Here is a 23773-nt window from a genome sequence, read left to right as displayed (position 1 = left end):
TTGTCTCAATCCATATGGATTGCGATTCTATCTTAATGTTACTTATGTCCCTTTTTTCTAATGCCATTATGGTGACTCTAATTAGTACAGCTACCCCACCTCCCCTTCTTCCTTCTCTATCCTTTCTAAATACATTATACCCTGCAACATTTAACTGGCAGTTCTGTTCCTTACGTAATCATGTTTCAGTTATTCCTACCACATCTAGCTCCTCACAGAGAATTATTGCCTCCACTTCCCCCATTTTGTTTGGGATGCTGTGCGCATTGCTGTACAGGGAATTTAATTTGTTTTTCGTAATTGTTCCCCTCCCTTTAGACCATAAGACCATAAGAGATAGGAGCAGTAGGCCACTCGGCCCCTCGAGCCTGCTCCACCATTCAATGAGATCATGACTGATCTGATTTTTACCTAAACTCCACTTTCCCGCCTTTTCCCCATATCCTTTGACTCCCTTGCTGATCAAAAATTTGTCTAACTCAGCCTTGAATATATTCAATGACTCAGCTTCCACCGCTCTTTGGGGCAAAGAATTCCAAAGATTCATGACCCTCTGGGAGAAGAAATTCCACCTCATTTCCGTCTTAAATGGGCGACCCCTTATTCTGAGACCATGCCCCCTAGTTTTAGATTCCCCCATGAGGGGTATCATCCCCTCAGCATCTACCCTATCGAGTCCCCTCAGAATCTTGTATGTTTCATAAGATCTCCTCTCATTCTTCTAAACTCCAATGAGTATAGACCCAACCTGTTCAATCTTTCCTCATAAGACAACCCTTCCATACCCAGAATCAACCTAGTGAACCTTCTCTGAACTGCCTCCAATGCAAGTATATCCTTCCTTAAATAAGGGCACCAGAACTGTAAGCAGTACTCCAGGTGTGGTCTCGCCAGCACCCTGTACAGCTGTAGCATGACTTCCCTGCTTTTATACTCCATCCCCCTAGAAATAAAGGCTAATATTCTGTTTGCCTTCCGGATTACCTGCTGCACCTGTATGTTGACTTTTTGTGTTTCATGTACGAGGACACCCAGATCCCTCTGAACCGCAGCATTTTGTAGTATTTCTCCATTTAAATAATATTTTGCTTTTTTATTTTTCCTCCCAAAGTGGATGACTTCACATTTTCCCACATTATATTCCATCTGCCAAATTTTTGCCCATTCGCTTAACCTGTCAATATCCCTTTGCAGACACTTCGTGTCCTCATCGCAACTTGCTTTTCCACCTATCTTTGTATCATCAGCAAATTTGGCCACAAGACACTCTGTTCCTTCATCCAAGTCATTGATATATATTGTAAATAGTTGAGGCCCCAGCACTGAGCCCTGCGGCACCCCACTAGTTACAGATTGCCATTTTGAAAATGACCCTTTTATCCCGACTCTTTGTTTTCTGTTAGTTAGCCAATCCTCTATCCATGCCAGTATATTACCCCCAACACCATGAGCTCTTATCTTGTGCAGTAATCTTTTATGTGGCACCTTATCAAATGCCTTTTGGAAATCCAAATATACTGCATCCATTGGTTCCCCTTTATCCACCCTGCCCGTTACTTCCTCAAAGAACTCTAATAAATTTGTCAGACACGATTTCCACTTCATAAAACCATGTTGACTCTCCTTGATTGTATTATGAGTCTCCAAATGTCCTGCTACTACTTCCTCAATAATGGATTCTAGCATTTTCCCAATGACAGATGTTAGGCTAACTGGTCTACAGTTACCTGCTTTCTGTCTCACTCCCTTCTTGAATAGGGGTGTTACATTTGCGGTTTTCCAATCCGCTGGGACCTTTCCAGAATCTAGTGAATTCTGGAAGATTACAACCAATGCATCCACTATCTCTGTAGCCACTTCCTCTAAGACCCTCGGATGCAAGCCATCAGGTTTAGGTGACTTGTCAGCCTTTAGACCCATTAGTTTACCTAGTACTTTTTCTCTAGTGGTAGTGATTGTTTTTAGTTCCTCCCTCCCCTTTGCCCCTTGATTTTCTACTATTATTGGTATATTATTAGTGTCTTCTACTGTGAAGACAGATACAAAATATCTGTTCAATTCCTCTGCCATTTCCTTGTTTTCCATTATTATTTCGCCAGTCTCATCCTATTTCTTACCTCCACCCAAATTGATTCGACATCTTGATCTTCCGAGCCAAGATCATTTCTCACTATTATACCAATTTCATCCTTTATTAACGGAGCTACCCCACCATAGGAACATAGGAACAGGAGTAGGCCATTCAGCCCCTCGGGCCTGCTCCGCCATTTGATAAGATCATGGCTGATCTGTGATCTAACTCCATATACCTGCCTTTGGCCCATATCCCTTAATGCCTTTGGTTGCCAAAAAGCTATCTATCTCACATTTAAATTTAGCAATTGAGCTAGTATCAATTGCCGTTTGCGGAAGAGAGTTCCAAACTTCTGCCACCCTTTGTGTGTAGAAATGTTTTCTAATCTTTACCTTTTTTCCTATCCTTCCGAAATGTTAAATAACCCTGAATATTTTGCTCCCAACCTTGGTCACCTTGCAACCACGTCTCTGAAATGGCCATGAGATTATACCCATTTGTTTCTATTTGTGCTGTCAATTCATCTATCTTATTACGAATGCTGCGCGCATTCAGATAAAGAACCTTTAATTTTGTCTTTTTACCATTCTTTCCTACCCCGGCCCCATTTGCTAGTGCACTCTTATGTTTGTATGCTCTGTCCCTTCCTGACACACTCTGTTTATCATTACCCCCCCCCCATCACTTTCCTGTACTACTTCCTTGTCTTTTTTCTTTCTCAATCTAAACTTCGCCCCACCTGAGCCCTCCCCCCCTCTATTTAATTTAAAGCCTTCTCTATCGCCCTAGTTATTCGGTTTGTCAGAACACTGATCCCAGCATGGTTCAGGTGAAGCCCATCCCAACAGAACAGCTCCCTCTTTCCCCAGTACCAGTGCCAGTGCCCCATGAATCGAAACCCACTTCTCCCACACCAATCTTTGAGCCACGCATTCATCTCTCTGATCTGATTTACCCTGTGCCAATTTGCTCATGGCTCAGGTAATAATCCGGAGATTATCACCTTTATGGTTCTGCTTTTTAATTTAGTCCCTAGCTGCTCAAACTCCCTCAGCAGAACCTCTTTCTTAGTCCTACCTATGTTGTTGGTACCTACATGGACCAACTGGATCCTCCCCTCCCACTCCAAGTTTCTCTCCAGCCCTGAGGAGATGTCCTTAACCCTGGCACCGGGTAGGCAACACAGCCTTCGTTTTTAACAGTCATTTTGCACTTATGTTCTATAACTTGACCGTTTATGTTACCCTTATTCCTTAACTTGGTCTGACTATTACTCTCATTTCCTATTTCTTTTTTCTTCAGACTTATGTTCTCTTCCCCAGATCCCTCCACCCGTCTTACTAGTTTAAAGTCCTATTGACAGCCCTATTTATCCTTTCTGCTAGGACGCAGGACCCATTCCAGTTCAGGTGGAGCCCGTCCCAATGGTATAGCTCCTTCCTGACTCAGTACTGGTGCCAGTGTCCCGTGAAATGGAACCCCTCCTTCCCACACCGGTCTTTCAGCCACGCATTCACCTTTCTGATCTGTTTATCCCTATGCCAATTAGTATATAGCTCGGGTAGCAAACCCGAGATTACCACCCGTGAGGTCCTGCTTTTAAATTTAGTTCCTAACTTTTGATATTCTCTTAGCAGGACCTCTTCCCTTTTCTTCCCTATGTCATTGCTCCCAACATGGACCACGACAACTGGATCTTCCCTCTCTCTTTCCAAGTTCCTCTTCAGTTGCTCCGAGATATCCTTTACCTTTGCACCAGATAGGCAACACATCTTCCTGGGCTCTCGGTCGCAACTGCAGAGGATGCTATCTATCCCCCTAATTATAGAATCCCCTATGACTATAAGCTTTCTATTCTGCTCCTCCCCCTGCCCCCCCGCCCCTTGGACTGCCTCCTGCTCCAAGGTGCCATGGTTAGCACCCCACAGCCTACATCCTTATCCCCACATCCTTGAACACAATACTCTAGCTGAGGTCTAACCAGTGATTTATACAGGTTTACCAAAACTTAGGAACATTGGAACAGGAGTAGGCCATTCAGCCCCTCGAGCCTGTTCTGTCATTCAGTGAGATCATGGCTGATCTGTATCCTAACTCCATCCACCTGCCTTGGCTCCATATCCCTTTGCTAGCAAAAATCTATCGATCTCAGATTTAAAATTATTAATTGAGCCAGCATCTATTGCTTTTTATGGGAGAGAGTTCCACACTTCTTCCACCCTTTGCATGAAGAAGTGTTTTCTAACTTCTCTCCTGAATGGCCTGGCTCTGATTTTAAGGCTATGTCCCCTTGTCCTAGACTCCCCCACCAGCAGAAAAGGTTCCTCTCTATCTACCCTATCAATTCCTTTCAAAATTCTAAAAACCTTCTATATTCCAAGGAATACAAGCCTAATTTATGTAATCTTGTCTCATAATCTAACCCTTGGAGTCCTGGTAACATTCTCGGAAGGAGTGCAGCACAGATTCACATGGCCAATACATCCTTTCTAAGGTCCGGTGCCCAGATTGCACACAGTACTCCAGATGTGGTCTCACCAGGGCTTTGTACAGCTGTTGCAAAACTTCCTCCCTTTTATATTCTAGCCCTCTAGTTATAAAGGCTAACATTCCATTAATCTTTTTGATTATTTTTTGTACCTGACTACTACATGGACCCCTAAATCGCTTTGGACCTCCACTGTTCCTAGCTTTTCACCATGTAAAAAATACTCAGATCTATCTTTTTTTGGTCCAAAATGGATGACCTCATACTTACATGCATTGAAATCCATCTGCCACAGTTTTGCCCACTTACTTAATCTATCAATGTCGCTTTGTAATTTTATGCTCCCATCTACACTACTGACCAATCTTTGTATCATCGGCAAACTTGAATATATGGCTCTCTATTGTGTTTTCTAAGTCACTAATAAATATAGTGAATAGTTGAGGCCCTAGCACAGATTCTTGTGGGACACCACTAGTCACTTCCTTCCAATTCGAGTTCATACCCATTATCCCTACTCTCTGTATTCTACCGCCTAACCAATCACCTAACCCGGTCAATAATTTGCCTTCAATTCTATGAGCTTTAATATTAGCTAAAAATCTCTTATGAGGTACCTTATCAAATGCCTTCTGGAAGTCCTTATTATAAAAAGGATATAGAGGCACTGGAGAAGGTGCAAAAAAGATTTACCAGGATGACACCAGAACTGATAGGTTATATCTATCAAGAAAGATTCAGCAGGCTGGGGCTCTTTTATCTAGAAAAGAGAAGACTGAAGGGTGATCTGATAGCGGTCTTTAAAACTATGAAAGGGTTTGATAGGGTAGACATAGAGAAGGTGTTTTCCCCGTGCGGGGGAGACCAGAACTAAGGGCCATAAATATAAGATAGTCACTAAATCCAATAGGGAATTCAGGAGAAACTTCTTTACCCAGAGAGTAGTTAGAATGTGGAACTTGCCACCACAAGGAGTGGTTGAGGCGACTAGCATAGATACATTTAAGGGGAAGCTAGATAAACACACGAGGGAGAAAGAAATCGAAGGGTATGTTGTAGGGTTGGATGAAGTAGGGAGGGAGGAGGCTTGTGTGGAGCATAAACATCGGCATGGACCTGTTGGGCTGAATGGCCTGTTTCTGTGCTGTACATTCTATGTAATTCCATATAATCTACATCCATAGACATTCCCCTTTCTACTACTTCAGTCACCTCCTCAAAAAATGCAATTAGGTTCATTAGACATGACCTACCCTTTACAAATCCATGTTGGCTCTCTCAAATCAGCTCAAATTTCTCAAAGTGCTCAGTCACACTGTCCTTAATTATAGAATCCAAGAACTTCCCCACAACAAATGTTAGACTAACAGATCTATAATTTCCTGGTTTATCTCTCTCAGCTTTCTTAAATAATGGAGTTACATTTGCAATTTTCCAATCTAAAGGGTCAATTCCTGAATCAAGAGAGCTTTGGAAAATTAAGGCTAAAGCATCTGCGATTTCCTCACGTACTTCCTTTAAAATCCTGGAGTGGAAATCATCAGGTCCTGGGGATTTGTCAGTCTTTAGTGCCATTATTTTTTTTAATACTGTTTTCTTGGTTACATTAACTTTAGTGAGTTCCAGTCCTTGATTCATTATTAGTTTCCCTGGAATGTCAGGTATATTATCCTCTACCTCTACTGTGAAGACTGACAAAAAGTAATTATTCAACAAGCCTGCCATTTCCCTATTTTTGTTTACAATATTACCTGCATCTGTTTTTAAAGGGCCCACATGACCTTTGACTACCCTTTCTCTTCTAGTATGATTATTGAAACTTTTTGTGTTAATCTTGATATCCCTCACAGGTTTCTTTTCATATGCCCTTTTTGCAGCTCTTACTATCTTTTTTGTCTTCCTTTGCTGTTCTTTATCTCTCTCCCAATCCCCTGGATCTACACTATTCTTTGCAGTTTTGAATGCTCTTTCCTTTAGTTTCATGTTATCTCTAACCTATTTTGTCAAACATGGTTGTTTTATTTGGTAAGTAGAGCTCTTGCCCCTGGGGGTATATACTGGTGCTGTATTGAGCTAAATTCTTTTTTGAACACCTCTCACTGTTAATCCGTAGTTTTACCCGATAACAGTTTTGACCAGTTTGCTGGTGTCAGTTGCTATCTCATCCCGTTAAAGTTAGCCGTACCAAAATCTAGAATCTTAGAAACTGTGTTAAGTTTCTCCTTTTCACACCTAACATTGAATTCGATCATATTATGATCACTATTAGATAAATGTTCCCTTACAGTTAGATTACTAACTAATTCTTGCTCATTACTCATTACTAAATCTAAAGCAACTTCCTTGCTTTTGTACTCTTTGGGCCCGATGTTAGCAGGGCTGCGGGTTCTCGGCGGGGGGGGGGCTATCGGGCGCGTGGGTAACGCGCCCAGTGAAATTAGTCAGCTCCTTGCGCGATTGTAGCAGACAATCCACTAATTGGATCCACTTACCTGGTCTTCCGGGTTCCCCACTGCTGATCTGCGCGTAGGGCGGGCTGTGCATGCGCAGTAACATCTGTCAGCTGGAGGAGCTCTATTTAAAGGGGCAGTCCTCCACTGACAGACACTGCAACAAATAGCAAAAATTACAGCATGGAGCAGCCCAGGGGGAAGGCTGCTCCCAGTTTAATGATGCCTCACTACAGGTATCAATACATGGGGTGAGGAGGAGGGGGAGGACAGAGATCTTCCTCCCGGGGTGCAGGAGGAAGCGGCCTGCCTCTGCCACCAGGAAGGCCTGGCTCGAGGTGGCAGAGGAGGTCACCAGCGCAACCAACGTATCGCCCACCTGCATACAGTGCAGGAGGCGCTCCAATGACCTCAGTAGGTCAGCCAAAGTGAGTACACATAGTCTTTCCTCTACACTCCGTCTGCCACATCACTGCCCCCACCCCACATCTCCTTCAGCACTGCCAACACTACTCTGTCACATCACCCCTCATACCCACTCAAACCTCATCCTCATCTTACCTGCACCTACTCACCTCGCCAGTACTCATCCCGCCACGACCACTCAACCCAATCCTCATACAATCTCATGGCTCTACCTCATACTCACCCTCTCGTGCATCTCTTTCAAGGCCACCCTCACTCAACCTGCCACTACCTGTGCTGCAGCCACAGGGCATGCATCACATATGTGCAGTAGGCAGCGTAAGGCAAACGTGTCGTGAGCATGAAGGGGATTCACAAGCGTGTTTGAGGGTTTGTCATGGGTGTTACTTATATTGAATTTCTGACCAACTCACATTACATATTATATTGTCACCACTACTGCCATGTCTTCGCGAATCTTGTCTGGTTTGTGTAATAATGCCCTTTCCTGAGGATCACTATGAGGACCCACAACTGATGCCACCCATTGTGTCACTGCAGAGTGGGTGTAGGTGTATTTGCAGGGCTCTTTTGCGCAGACGACTGAGAGACGTCGGCGATGTCCCCGGTTGCACCCTGGAAGGATGCAGAGGAGAAGTTGTTGAGGGCAGTGGTGACTTTGACAGCGACAGGTAAGAAGATGGTGCTCGGGCCAGCCAGGAGCAGCTCGGCATGAAAGAGGCTGCAGATGTCCACGACTACATGTCGAGTGACTCTGAGCCTCCGTGTGCACTGCTGCTCAGAGAGGTCCAGGAGGCTGAGCCTCGGTCTGTGGACCCTGTGGCGAGGGTAGTGCCCTCTGCGACGCATCTCTCTCTGTGGTAGCCCTCCCTCCTGCTGTACAGGTGGATGTGTCACAGCACTCTGTTGTGGAGCTCCACGTGTCAGAGGTGGACGGCGTGGATGGCGAGGCTGGTGAGGCTGGTGATGCTTTCGCCCTCCGAGGAGGTCATGACTGAAGCTACGGCAGCCCCCATCCGCAAGATGTACATCTGAGGGGGTCTCAAGGTAGGTACATATCTCTGGACCCCGGGGTAAGTGTGCAGGTTGGTGACTTTGACTGTCAGGAGGAGGGTGGTTGAGGCCAAACTTTGTCCCAAGTGACAGAGTGGCCTCCTGCAATGGCTGAGGGTCTCCCCCCCACCACCTGTCAAATGGACCTTTGCAGCTGCCACAGGCTGACAGCTGCAACACATCCATTTGACCTGGGAGTGTTTCCCCCAGTATGGGAAACAGTCCCAGTTTGCTCTAAAATCCCACCCCTTCTCACATAATCCCTTAATCAGGTCAGTTAATGACCTGAAATACCTAAATAAATACTTTCAAGTGGCATCCCGCTGGCTTTAATTGCCTGCGGGATTCCCACCAGCGGGGGCTGCGCGCGCACGCCGGCGCGTCAGCGGGGAACCCTGAAGTGCACGGGTTCGGGGCGGGCTCGGGTCCCGCGCCGGGATTCTCCGATTTTCGGAGCCCCCCCACCAGGAACGCACCCGATAGCGGGTGCTAAAATGACGCCCTTTGTCTTTATTTAGAAATCCAAGGATGCCATATGTTTTTTTTTTAAAACAGCTTTATCATATTATGTGTCTAGACCGATGCATTAGGAAGGATTTTTTTTTAGAAATCCTTAAATGATAGCAAACTCTTTACATAGTATCTAAAAGAGGGAACCTTGAGCTGAGACACAACATGCAAAAAGGAACTATACTTTATTAAAAGATTCTTATCTATTTTTGTAAACAATAAACTAGTCACTCCAAGAGTAGAGTCCAAATGATTCAGTCCGCTTCAGTTGTTGTTCCATGGTAGCAGCAGCTAGCAGAACTGAAGTACTAGACGAAGATCACAGAGGACATGATCGTGGAGAACATCCAATGGTTAAGTTCCTGCCAGCAAATAGAATTCCTGTAGCATTTCAATTGTGCTCTATATCAAGATACAAACCCAGATAAATGGTGCAACTAGTCTACTGGGTTGTCCTTCACTTGAAGAGTAATCTCTCCAACTTCTGGGATCATTACAGCTCAATATTGTGTGGAGAAATAAGGAGGAAATAAAATAGAGCGATGTATTATGCAATCGGCACGGTGATCAGGATCTAGCATAATCCCGACAGGAAGCAGCCATTCTCAGAGTTGGTGGGCGGGGGGGGGAGAGGTAAGAGATTTTGTGGTCACAAGACCATGGCATGACACTGACAGAGGATGTCTGTTTCTCCCTCAACACTTTGTTCAAGGAGAAGGAGACTTGGCTTTTTGGTTTTGATTCCTAGTTGCATCTTGCTCTCACTTGGGAGATAAGACTGATGAGAAAACAACAACAATAACTTGCATTATGTAGCATCTTTAATGTAGTAAAATGTCCCAAGGAGATTCACAGGAGCGTTATCAAACAAAATTTGACACTGAGCCAAATAAGGAGATACTAGGACGGGAAGAGGTAGGTTTTAAGAGCCTCTTAAAGGAGGAAAGAGAGGTAGAAGGGCGGAGAGGTTTAGGGAGAGAGTTCCAAGAGCTTAGGACCTCGGCAGCTGAAGGCACGGTTGCCGACGGTGGAGCAATTAAAATCGGGTAAGCGCATGAGGCCAAAATTGGAAGAGCGCAGAAATCTCAGAGGGTTGTATGGCTGGGGGAGGTCACAGAGATAGGAAGGGACGAGGACATGGAGGGATTTGAAGACAAGGATGAGAATTTTAAAATTGAGGCATTGCCAGGAGCCAATGTAGGTCAGTGAGCACAGGGGTGATGGGTGAACGGGACTTGGTGCAAATTAGGGTTTGGGCAGCAGAGTTTTGGATGAGCTCAAGTTTATGGAGGAAGTGATATTCCACTTGCACAAAGCACTGGTCCATCCCAACCTTGAGTACAGTGTACAGTTATGGGCATTTTACCACAGTGAGGACATCCTGGACTTGGAGGGACTACAAAGAAAGGCAATTAAGCCGATAAATGAGACTGGTCACCTGAGCTATGAGGGAAGGGTAGGGAGACTAGGGGTGAGTACTTTGGAAAAAAGGGAGCTTAGAGATAACCTTAGTGAAGTCTTTAAGATCATCCAAGAAGTAGATAAGTTGAATCCCAGAAGGATGTTCAATATTAACATGAGCTCTAAGATAAGGGGATACGGATTCAATCTTAAACGAGATAATCCTTCATGCAGAAGGTCGTAAACACATGAAATAGCTCAATACAGTGGAAGGAGGTTGATGGATACAATTTTGGCAGTCTATTGAGGGCTTCTTGGGACAAATGGGGGAAACGAGATAGTTAAGTAGGTCTAATGATACTTTGTTGGTCACCTTGGTCTCCTGGGGTTTGCTTGATTGCTGTAGAAAGTCAGAGGAATTTCCGGGTTTTCCTGAAATTGACCAAAGGCTTTTGCCTCCCCCAGGGGTCAGCATTAGTAGGAGTTGGGAAGAAGGGTGAAGCGCTTGCACTGTCTAATGGATAGGGTGGGATAGGCTTGAAGGCCTCTTCTCAGCTTCCTTTTCAGACATTTCTGGTAGGTGTCAATATGCAGGAATCTTAAAGAGGGCCTGATGCAAACCAGTAGGAGGTATCAAGAGATCTTTGAAGGTATGGAGGACAGGCAGTTGAGTCACATGGCCAAATTTACATTGTATCTTAAAACAAAATGCAACCAAACATTTCAAAGACTAGTTACCCAAAAGACTGAAATTTCTCAATTTCTCATTTTACTCCCCATCCCACAGTGATGATTGCTGCATGGATTATCTTTTCTCACATGTGCCCATGCACTTTCGATGGGTGAGGTTACGATACCCTATCATAGAATTATACAGCATAGAAGGAGGCCATTCGGCCCATCATGCCTGTGTCAGCTCTTTGAAAGAGCTATCCAATTAATCCCATTTCCCTGCTCTTTCCCATGACCCTGCAAATTTCCCCTTTAAGTATTTATCCAGTTCCCTTTTGAAAGTTATTATTGAAACTGCTTCCACCACCCTTTCAGGCAGTGCATTACAGATCATAACAACTCGTTGAGTAAAAAAAATTTCTCCTCATCTTGCCTCTGCTTCTTTTGCCAATTACCTTAAATCTGTGTTCTCTGGTTACTGACCCTCCTGCCACTGGAAACAGGTTCTCCTTATCTACTCTATCAAAACCCTTCATGATTTTGAGCACCTCTATTAAATCTCCCCTTAACCTTCTCTACTCTAAAGAGAACAACCCCAGCTTCTCTAGTCTCTCCACATAACTGAAGTCCCGCATCCCTGGTACCATTATAATAAACCTCCTCTGCACCCTCTCTAAGACCTTGACATCCTTCCTAAAATGTGCTGCCCGGAATTGAACAAATCAGTGATTTATAAAGGTTTAGCATAACGTCCTTGCTTTTGTACTCTATACGCTTCTGTTTATAAAGCCAAGGATACCGTATGCTTTAATATCAATATTGCTCTCCTCAGTAGTGAATAGTCATCTATAGTGGAGTTTTATCATCTCTTTGGTACAAAATGGGAAACATTCATGATCAAGAAATTGTGGTGCAAGACAGATAACATATCCAACCTGGAGTCAACGGCACTGCTAGAGGGTTAAGACCATTGACTCCAGATCCGCTGTTATTTACACCAGAGATAGTTAATGCTTCTTGCCTCCTGTTCAAAGGCTACACAGGAAATCCAGTGATCTCCCCCAATCGCCCCCCCCCCCCAACTCAATATTGATCCAAATCTCCCCTAAAGTAGTCAAGTTGCTTGCAGTGGCATTGCTTGGATACTAATTAAGTCTTAGTCCTGAGCAGTGGTGAGTAACACTCCACATCCATCTCAGGAACTACAACAGTCCCACTCCACTGCCCCCTCCCCCAGATATGCCTAGTCTCACTTCACACGCCCTCAGGTACTCTGACAGTCACACTCCACCCCCCTCAGATACTCAAACAGACCCACTCCCCACACCCTCAGGTATTCCTACAGCCCCATTCCACCGCCCCCCCGCCCCCACCTCAGGTACTTCTACAGTCCCACTCCACCCCTCCCCACCCCCAGGTACTCCTAGTCCCATACTATGCTTCCTCAGGTATTCCTACAGTCTGACTCTACCATCAGGCGCCCCCCGCCCCCATCAGATACTCCTACTGTCCCACTTCAAACCCCCACCAGATACTCTTACAGTCGCAATCCACCTGCCCTCAGATAATCCTACTGTCCCACTCCACCCCCACTCTGATACTCCTACAGTCCCACTCCCCCACCCCAATACTCCTACAGTCTCACTCCACCCCCCACCTCCCCAGATACTCCTACAGCTCCACTCCCCCACCCCAGGTACTCCTACAGTCACACTCCACCGCTCCCCACCCCATCAGGTACTCTTACAGTTCCACTTCACACCTCCCTCAGGTACTTTTACAGTCACAGTCATAGGTATTCTGAAGAATCAGGCAATGGCTGATTGCAACGTTTCAACTTTTATGACCGAGATCTCACCATCCTTCTTGACCGCAAATGAGACAACCAAAAGGCCTTCTTAGGCCCCAGGGTGTCCAATTAAACAAATTTGCTCTAAGATGCCTGGTTGTGGATTTTTGATGCCTGTTGATTCTAGCGCAGGGCCTCGTTTGATGGGAGCGCAGATTGCAAATAGTTCCTTTAACATTATCAGGCCAAATCTGCGACCCACATGCCCACCTATACTGGAGCCTTAGCATCCCTGAACTGACCTAGCGCACCAACACTGCCTCCCAATTTACACATCCATTGGAATAAATGGAGATGAAGACCAGATGGTTTCTATAATGGGGGTCTCCTCCACACCAGTTTGAAGCATGGGTGGCAAGGTAGAAATCTGCCCCAGGGAATCCTGACCAGAGAAGACTAACTCTCATTCCATTTATGGACACTCAATTCAAAATGTGCAGGGATAAGATATGTGAGCTGAACTTACACTGGAACTGGGCTAAGGTCCCTGTCTACATACAACTCTTGGGCACAAGCCTATTGTATAGAAGCTATCATGCATAACTGAGGTACCCTGTGTAAATCTTTAATAAAAAGCACTATCTGGGCTTTCTTTTGTACTCAATGTTTTTTTTAACATTATAAAATTTAAAGCACTATTATTGAAATGGCTCATTTATTACCAGCAGTTTGTCACTGTAAGTACAGAGAGTGCTTTGATCTGAGTGATCAAAGTGGTCTAGACTACTTAAGGTGCCACTGTGGAGAGGATCTTGGAGAAGGAATTGGCAATGAGTTGCCGAAACAATGCAGCAATGTTCCCTTTATCTGGACAAGCTAGGCTGGCTTTATCCCAGTCAGTGAGCAGCTAGCATCAGTGCAAACTGATCTCGGTGTTTGCCGCCCCACACAGATGAACAGTTCATACCAGCTGCTGTCCGAGCTACTTTTGTGCCCACCAGTGTCAACAGCAGAAAGTTGCCATCACGGCCTTGCAGAAAGGTGGGCCAGACAAAGGAGGGGCAAGTTAGCCATTTGATTTTCCTTACACCCTGAATCCAGGGTTGGGTGTTTGATACAAGACCATTCGAGAACAATTATATATGGAGATATATATTTTTTGCACATCCCCGATTTTAATCGCTCAACCATTTACGCCTAAGCCGTAAACTCTGAAATTCCCTCCCTAAACCTCTCTGCATCTCAACTCTCTCTCCTCCTTTAAGACACTCCTTAAAACCTACCTCTTTGACCAAACTTTTGGTCATGTGTCCTAATATCTCTTTATGTGGCTCGGTGTCACCATGAAGGGATTTCAACATGAAGATGAGGATTTTATATTGGACAATGGAAGTAGTTCCAGACCAGCTGCAATGCTTCTCTTTTTGAAGTACCTGGATGAATGGAGAATGCTTACTCCATATGGCTGAGTACACATCAGTCACATGTCAGTAACTGACCGTTATTTTGCGGCAATGGGGGATCCTGATGCCATTTAATTGGTTCAAAGAAAATAGGCTAAGATAAAGCGAGGGTTCTGAGTTTTGCAGATAGGCTGAGCAGCGAGGGCTGCATTGTCTCAAACTCAGCAGATTGGTGGGGGGAGGAGGGAAGGGGGGGAGGCGGTGGAATTAAAAATTTGACCAGCAAAAAAAAAATTGGAAAGGTAAATTCTTTTTAAGCCAAAGTTAATGCCTAAGTCACCGACCTACATGTCACAGCTTCGAATCCAGGGCTGCAGGCACCTTTGACCACCTGTCTCAGTCGAATGGGTTTTGTTGAATTTGTGGTCAAGCTACTTAAAGCAGAGGGTTGCGGAGAACAAGACATTTCACCTGGGCTGGGAAGGGAAGGGGAGATGAGCAGGAAAGGAGACTGAATTTCCGAACATGAAAGCTTCTTGTGCTGGCCAACCACGACTTTGCTGGCAGCTACAGAGGAGTTAATGACCCAAGTGGATCTCCGATTCATGGTGGTCTTCAAAGAGGAATTTAGTATGCTTTGTTCTTTGTTATAATTGAAAACTTTCAATAACAAATGGCGGATCCCAAGTTAAATGAAGCAATGTCTTCGAGAAATACAATTAAGTTAATTATATGAGCAGCTTGTTACAACAAGGCCTGACTATCAGCGATATGAGAGGTTAAATTTTAACTACAGTACACAAGCTACTTTTAAACATTAGACCTTATCAGCCCAACTCTGTACTGAGGGGAGGAGGAGCAAACATGAAAGAATAAAAGTCACTGAGTGCCATATTCTCCAGGCTGCAACAGGTATGCCCATTCAGTGTGAACCTGCATTTTGCCCCATTTTTCCATGTGAAAGTCCCAATCTGTATCAGGCTTTACATTATGCCCATTAAAATATATATTTCAAAAAAACAATAAAAAGTGTGGAAAAGAGGCATATTCTAATCCCTGCCTCTGAATTCCATCATTCAGCATTTTCTTTGTTCTGGAAATGTGGGTACACTGGCAAGGCAGCATTTATTGCTCATCCCTAGTTGCCCTGAGGGCATTAAGAGTCATCCACATAGTGTGGGACTGGAGTCACGTGTAGATCAGGCTGGGTAGGGGTGGTAGGTTCCCTTCCCTGGAGGACATTAGTGAACCAGTTGGATTTATGCAACAATCCAACAACTTTTCATGGTCATTTTCTGGTGCCAGCCCATAAATTACCAGATTTATTGAATTCAATTTTATAACTTACTACGGTAGCTTTTAACTCACAACTTCTGGAAGAAAGAACTTACATTTATATGGTGCCTTTCACATCTTCAGAATACCCCAAAGCGCTTCACAACCAATGAAGTACTTTTGAAGTGTAGTCACTGTTGTATTGTAGGAAATTTGCGCACTGCAAACAGCAATGAGATGAATGACCTGTCATTTTTTGGTGGTATTGTTCAAGGGAGAAATATTGGCCAGGACAGCAAAAGAACTCCCTGCTCGTCATGGATCTTTTATAACCGCCTAAATAGGCAGACAAGGCATTAGTTTAACATCTCAGCCAAAAGGTGTTACCTCCAGCAATGCAACACTCCCTCGGTACTTCACTGAAGTGTCAGCCTAGGTCATGCAATCAAGTCCTGGAGTGGGGTTCCAACCCACAGCCTTATGATAGAGTCAAGAGCATTATCAAATGGCGTACTTTGTACACTGCTCTATCACAGAGAAATTTTACACGCTGAAAATATATCTCCTCACAGCCACTCAAGCCATGCTTTCTGTTTGATTTGAAGAGAAGGAAATTGGTGCAGCTAGTCCAATAATAATAATTATTAATTTGTTACTACATGAGTGTTCAGAGAGATAATACAAAACACAAATCTCTCTCCACCTAATTTTCTCTTTTTCTCCCCACTTCATTGACCCTCTCTCTGTTCATTCACTGTCTCTGTATCTCGGCCTCTATCTCCTTTCATTTTACTCCTCATTCTTTACTTTCGAGTTACATCGAAACTACAGCACAGAAACAGGTCATTCGGCCCAACAGGTCTATGCCGGTGTTTATGCTCCACATATGTCTCCTTCCTCCTTGCTTCATCTAACCCTATCAGGATATCCTTCCATTCTTTTCTCCCCCATGCGCTTATCTAGTTCCCCTTAAATGCATAGATGCTATTTGCCTCAACTACTCTTTGTGGTAGCATGTTCCATATTCTTACCACTCTTTGGGTAAACAGATTTCTTCTGAATTTATATTTATGATCAATAGCTTTGGACTCCCCACAAGGGGAAACATTTTCTCTACATCTACCCTGTCAAATCCTATCATTATCTTAAAGACCTCTTTCAGGTCACCCCTCAGCCTTCTCTTTTCCAGAGAAAAGAGCCCCAGCCTGTTCAGCCTTTCCTGATAAGGATATCCTCTCAGTTCTGATAGCATCCTTGTGAATCTTTTTTGCACCCTCTCCAATGCCTCTATATCCTTTCTATAATATGGAGACTAGAATTGTGCACAATACTCCAAGTGTGGTCTAACCAAGGTTCTATAACAAGTTGAACATAACCTTTCTGCTTTTCAATTCTATCCCTCTAGAAATGAAACCCAGTGCTTGATTTGCCTTTTTTTTAATGGCATTATTAACCTGCATCGGTATTTTTAGTGCTTTGTGTATCGGTACCCCTAGGTCCTTTGGCACCCCTATCCCGCTTAGACTCTTATTATCTGAGCAGTATGTGGCCTCCTTACTCTTCCTACTAAAATGCACCACCTTACACTCATCTATATTGAAATTAAATTGTCAATTAAATGCCCATTCTTTTTTTAATTATTCGTTCATGGGATGTGGGCGTCGCTGGCAAGGCCAGCATTTATTGCCCATCCCTAATTGCCCTTGAGAAGGTGGTGGTGAGCCGCCTTCTTGAACCGCTGCAGTCTGTCTGGTGAAGGTTCTCCCACAGTGCTGTTAGGAAGGGAGTTCCAGGATTTGGACTCTGCGACGATGAAGGAACGGCGATATATTTCCAAGTCGGGATGGTGTGTGACTTGGAGGGGAATGTGCAGGTGGTGTTGTTCCCATGTACCTGCTGCTCTTGTCCTTCTAGGTGGTAGAGGCCGCGGGTTTGGGAGGTGCTGTCGAAGAAGCCTTGGCGAGTTGCTGGAGTGCATCCTGTGGATGGTACACACTGCAGCCACTGTGCGCCGGTGGTGAAGGGAGTGAATGTTTAGGGTGGTGGATGGGGTGCCAATCAAGCGGGCTGCTTTGTCCTGGATGGTGTCGAGCTTCTTGAGTGTTGTTAGAGCTGCGCTCATCCAGGCAAGTGGAGAGTATTCCATCACACTCCTGACTTGCGCCTTATAGATGGTGGAAAGGCTTTGGGGAGTCAGGAGGTGAGTCACTCGCCACAGAATACCCAGCCTCTGACCTGCTCTTGTAGCCACAGTATTTATGTGGCTGGTCCAGTTAAGTTTCTGGTCAATTGTGACCCGCAGGATGTTGATGGTGGGGGATTCGGCGATGGTAATGCCGTTGAATGTCAAGGGGAGGTGGTTAGACTCTCTCTTGTTGGAGATGGTCATTGCCTGGCACTTGTCTGGCGCGAATGTTACTTGCCACTTATCAGCCCAAGCCTGGATGTTGTCCAGGTCTTGCTGCACGCGGGCTCGGACTGCTTCATTATCTGGGGTTGCGAATGGAACTGAACACTGTGCAATCATCTGCGAACATCCTCATTTCTGACCTTATGATGGAGGGAAGGTCATTGATGAAGCAGCTGAAGATGGTTGGGCCTAGGACACTGCCTTGAGGAACTCCTGCAGCAATGTCCTGGGGCTGAGATGATTGGCCTCCAACAACCACTACCATCTTCCTTTGTGCTAGGTATGACTCCAGCCACTGGAGAGTTTTCTCCCTGATTCCCATTGACTTCAATTTTACTAGAGCTCCTTGGTGCCACACTCGGTCAAATGCTGCCTTGATGTCAAGGGCAGTCATTCTCACCTCACCTCTGAAATTCAGCTCTTTTGTCCATGTTTGGACCAAGGCTGTAATGAGGTCTGGATCCGAGTGGTCCTGGCGGAACCCAAACTGAGCATCGGTGAGCAGTTTATTGGTGAGTAAGTGCCGCTTGATAGCACTGTCGACGACACCTTCCATTACTTTGCTGATGATTGAGTAGATTGATGGGGCGGTAATTGGCCGGATTGGATTTGTCCTGCTTTTTGTGGACAGGACATACCTGGGCAATTTTCCACATTGTCGGGTAGATGCCAGTGTTGTAGCTATACTGAAACAGCTTGGCTGGAGGCGCAGATAATTCTGCAAGATAATTAATGTCCTCTTGCATTTTGACACATTCTTCCTTTCTATTAACTACCTCCTCCAATATGGTGTCTTCCACAAATCTTGAAATTGTACTTCCGATTCCCAAATCCAAATCGTTAATGTAAATGGTGAACAACAGTGGTCCCAGCACTGATCCGTGGGATACACCACTTCCCACCGTTTGCCAGTCTGAGTAGCTACCCTTAACCCCTACTCTCTGTTTACTGTTTCGTAGCCAGTTTGCTATCCATTTTGCTACCTGTCCTCTGACTCCACATGCTCTGATCTTAGCCATCAGTCTACAATGCGGTAACTTATCGAAGACCTTTTGAAAATCCAAATAGATTACATCTACTGCATTAACCTTGACTACTCTATCTGTTACTTCTTCAAAGAATTCATTAAGATTGGTCAAGCATGACTTAACCTTCTGAAATCCGTGCAGACTATTCTTTATTATTATTTCATTCTCTATTCTTTGAGTAAAGATTCCATTATCTTTCCTACGACTGATGTTAAGCTAACTGATCTATAGTTCCCTGGACTTGTTCTATCTCACTTTTTAAATATAGGAATGAATTTAGCTGCACTTTTCCCTTTTCTAATTAACTTTTGTATATATGTAAAAGTGCCTCTGCTATCTCCTTCCTAACTTCCCTTAATATTCGCGGTTGCAATCCATCCGGACCAGGGGTCTTGTCCTCCCTAGTTTGGTTAGTTTATCAATTATCTCTCCCCTTTCAATCTTAAAGGTTTTAATATCTTTTTTGACCTCTTTTTCAAATGTTAGTCTCCCTGGTAAATACGGAGGCAAAGTAACTATTCAATATTTCTGCCATTTCGCTGTTGTTACCTGTGAATTTATCTTGTGTATCCCTTAGTGGCCCTATCCCTGTTCTGATTTTTCTTTTGTTCTTCATGTGTCTGTAGAATACTTCACTATTTCTTTTTATATTCCTTGATAATTTAATCTCGTTGTTTCCCTTTGCTTTCTTAATTGTTTTTTTGACTTCTTTCCTAACCTCTTCATAGTCCCTTCTGTCACCCTCTCTTTTATTGTCTATGTACTTAGAGTATGCCTTTTTATTAGTTTCAATTTTAACCGTTTCTCTTTATTCATCCATGGTGTTATATTATTGGCTAATTTGTTCTTGCTTTTTAGAGGAATATACTTCTCCTGAACTCTATTGATCACCATTTTAAAAATTACACAGCTGTTCCATTTCTTTGTCTGTCTAGATTTTTTTTCCACTTTACCCACCCTAGTTCCATTCTCATCCCCTCAAAACCAGCTTTTTTCCAATCCATTACTTTGCTCTTTGTCTTACTTATGTCTTTCTCAATCATTATTTTAAATATTTTGATGTAGGAAAATGCAGCAGCCAATTTGCACACAGCAAGGTCCTACAAACAGCAATGAAATAAATGACCAGATAATCGGTTATAGTGATGTTCATTGAGGGTTAAAAATTGCCCAGGCCTCCCCTGCTCTTCTTCAAATAGTACCATGGGATCTTTTACATCCACCTGAGAGGGGGCCTTGGTTTAACATCTCATATGAAAGTTAGTACCTCCAACAGTGCAGCACTGAGGCATCAGCCTGGATTGTGTGCTTAAGTCTCTGGAGGGGGGCTTGAACCTACAACCTTCTGACTCAGAGGCAACTGAGCCAAGGCTGACATCTTACATCTAAAAATTGATCAACAGTGGTAATGTCATTCGCCCTTGTCACACCTTCTATCGAAAATATTGACAAAAACTAATGTGTTTCTGCTTTTACAATCTGAACACAGGTGACATGAGAACTAAAAGCCAAATACTACATACCACCTTTCATCATGCCCACTTCATAGCATTTACGCAGTCTGCAGGCTTGGCAGCTCTTCCTCCTATTTTTGTCGATGGTGCACTGGTTTGTGGCAGGGCACATGTAGTCATTGTGTCCTGGAAAAAAAGGAGAGATCCCAAATAAATTTCAACCACAGTATACATTTCTCCAATGTTAACAACAACAACTTGCATATATATAGCGCCTTTAACGTAGTAGAGCATCCCAAAGCGCTTCACATGAAAGTCAAACAAAATTTGATACCGAGCCACGTAAGGAGATATCAGAACGTGATAAAATTGTTTGCTTGGCATCAGTCATCTGCTTAATGCAAGCATGAGATGCAGATTGACTGATGTTACCTATATCCCCTGTTGTAGCTCAGAATGAGATTGAGGCAACAATATTGAGGGCTGTAGTAACCTTAACTGCAATTGGCAATGTAGTGCCAGCTGGGCTGCTGTCTGCAGGCATAGCAGTTCTTCCTCCTAATTTTGTCGATCCTAATTTGGTCACCTGCCACCTGGATTGTGGCAGGTGACCAAAAAGCTTGGTCAAAGAGGTAAGTTTTAAGGAGCGTCTTAAAGGAGGAGATAGAGATAGAGAGGCGGAGAGGTTTAGGGAGGGAATTCCAGACCTTAGGGCCTAGGCAGCTGAAGGCACGGCCGCCAATGGTGGAGCGATTAAAATTGGGGATGCGCAAAAGGCCAGAATTGGAGGAACACAGAGGTCTCGAAGGGTTGTAGGCTGGAGGAGGTTACAGAGATAGGATGGGGCAAAGCCATGGAGGGATTTGAAAACAAGGATGAGAATTTTAAAATCGAGGCATTGCCGGAATCGGGAGTCAATGTAGGTCAGCGAGCAGAGGGTTGATGAGTGAACGGGTTAGGATACAGGCAGGATATGTGCATATTAATTACTGCTTATAGTTCTGATCTGGAAGGATTTGTGAGGGTGCAAATTCCCTTCAGTCAATGTGCTGTCAGGTTTAGACCAGCGAGCTGAGTTTCTGAGTTTGGGTTATTAGTTTGGGACCCCCCCTCTCTCACCGATGCTGGCACTCCACCCTTGATGTTCCCCAAAGTTCATTTCATTGGACAGAAAACAGAGTACGGCACGTCCGTTATTTCTCGATATGTGCTGTTCGCAGTTGAGGCTCCCCGCTGGCAGTGTGAACTCGTGAAAACCTGCTCTGGTGCCAGAATGCCAGCCGGGCCAGACTGCTCTGACAGAGGTCAAGATGCTGCAGTCTCCAGCCAGGGCCTCTCGGGCCCAGCTCCCAGAGGTCGCTGTGCGTGAGCATCTCAAGAGCCCTAATCAGAGTCTCAGTAGGCTCCCTCCTCACCTGCTGCAGCCACCTCGTAGGAGCAGTAGAATAAGTAAGAGAGCACTTTGCAGAACGTGATAAAATTATTTGCTTGGCATCAGTCATCTGCTTAATGCAAGCATGAGATGCAGATTGACTAATGTTGCCAATAACCCCTGTTATAGCCCGGAATGAGATGTAGGCAAAGATATTGAGGGCTGTAGTAACCTTAACTGCAATAGGCGGCTGTGGCTGTGGCTGTGGGCCGCAGGTCTGATAGCAACACAGCTCTGTGACAGCCTCCCTCGAGAAGCGCAACCTTCTTATGTACTGTTCTGAGATGTGCAGGTATGTAACTCTGGGCCTATACACCCAATTGGGAGGGTAGGATATCTGCGAATTCGCCTTCTCTCTGGACTCCCTGCAGCTCCAACTCCATTTGGTCCTTTCACCTGTTGCTGCTGCTCCCAGAATGGCCAAAAAGGATTCCCATTTTCAGACAAAGCAATGCTAGTACCCCACCATAAACTTCCTGAAGGTTGTCCAGTTACCACCAGCAAAACAAAACAGCAGTTCTGCACCCAAAAACCACAGAGAAATACAGACTAGACCTCTACCAAGCATTTACAGTGATTTAAGTGAGAGCAGGTGAGTGCCTCTTTGGATTTGTGGGCGGATTTGGGAAACAGCACTAGCTCGCAGAAAAAATTACGTCTGGATCCTAATCACATCATGGGACCCTAATATAAATAATTTAATTAGGCCCCTGCCTGTTTCTTATCAATAAAGACTGAACAGGCTGGGGCTCTTTTCTCTAGAAAAGAAGACTGAGAGGTGACCTAATAAAGATCTTTAAAATTATGAAGGGGTTCGATTGGGTAGATGTTGTGCGCCTAAATCAAAACCCGCTTGGAAATCGCAATGGGCGTGTGGGCCTTGGGCATTCGTCCCCCTGTTCAAGTTGGAAAAAAATGGAGGGTAGGGAGACAGAGATTGGGCCCCTTGTGTTGATGTGCTGCTTGCAGCATTACACTAATATCATAGCCTTACATCTTGGAGTACTGTGAACAGTTCTGGTCTCCATATTACAAAAAGAATATAGAGGCACTGGAGAGGGCGCAAAAAAGATTTACAAGGCTGATTCCAGAATTGAGAGAATATACTTATCAGGAAAGTCTGAACAGGTTGGGGCTCTTTTCTCTAGAAAAGTGAAGACTGAGGGGTGACTTAATAGAGGGCTTTAATATTATGAAGGGGTTCGATAGGGTAGATGTAGAGAAAATGTTTCTACTTGTCGGGGAGTCCAAAACTAGGGGCCATAAATATAAAATAGTCACTAATAAATCCAATAAGGAATTCTGGAGAAACTTCTTTACCCAGAGAGTGATTAGAATGTGGAACTTGCTGCCACTTGGTTGAGGTGAATAGCATAGATGTATTTAAGGGGAAGCTAGATAAGTACATGAGGGAGAAAGGAATAGAAGGATATGCAGATAGGGAGGAGGCTCATGTGGAGCATTAACACGGCATAGACCAATTGGGCCAAATGGCCTGTTTCTGTGCTGTAAATTTTATGGAATTCTTTGTAATCTTGCACTTGCTGATGTTAGTGCCCAGTCACTGCTCATTATTACGACCAGCTAAAGGGAGTCTTTGTTCTTAGGGAGAGGAGTGGCTTCTCCTGAGATACTGGTTACTGAACCTCTGACAGGAATAAGCTTTTGATTCTATTTACAGTTGCATTATTTTAACTGCAAGTTGGAAGTCCAAAACGCATTGATCACGGTTTTAAAAAAAGCTACTGAAAGCACAGGCTATTTCTGTCTAGTTTCACATTCATACCAATTTCTCATCCAATATCATTGCACCCGGCACAGATTCAAAATGAAAGAGCAGGAAAAATTGCATAACTCTTATTCTGACAAGTAAAGACATGAGCTTTTGAATAAAATACATGACATTTA

General features: G+C 44.4%; 1 protein-coding gene across 1 annotated transcript in view; it reads right to left on the bottom strand.

Annotated features, from left to right (window-relative positions):
- Positions 1–23773, bottom strand: part of esr1 (estrogen receptor 1) — a 228103-nt gene that overhangs the window by 100337 nt on the left and 103993 nt on the right. Inside the window, exon 3 of the mRNA XM_067989369.1 lies at positions 20503–20619. Coding sequence (XP_067845470.1) covers positions 20503–20619 — 117 coding nt within the window. The remainder of the gene's footprint in view (positions 1–20502; positions 20620–23773) is intronic.

This window comes from Heptranchias perlo, chromosome 8 (genome assembly GCF_035084215.1).
Source record: "Heptranchias perlo isolate sHepPer1 chromosome 8, sHepPer1.hap1, whole genome shotgun sequence".
Taxonomy (NCBI): Eukaryota; Metazoa; Chordata; class Chondrichthyes; order Hexanchiformes; family Hexanchidae; genus Heptranchias; species Heptranchias perlo.
Note: the sequence above shows the minus strand (reverse complement) of the source record. Positions and strands in the feature narration are given on the sequence as shown.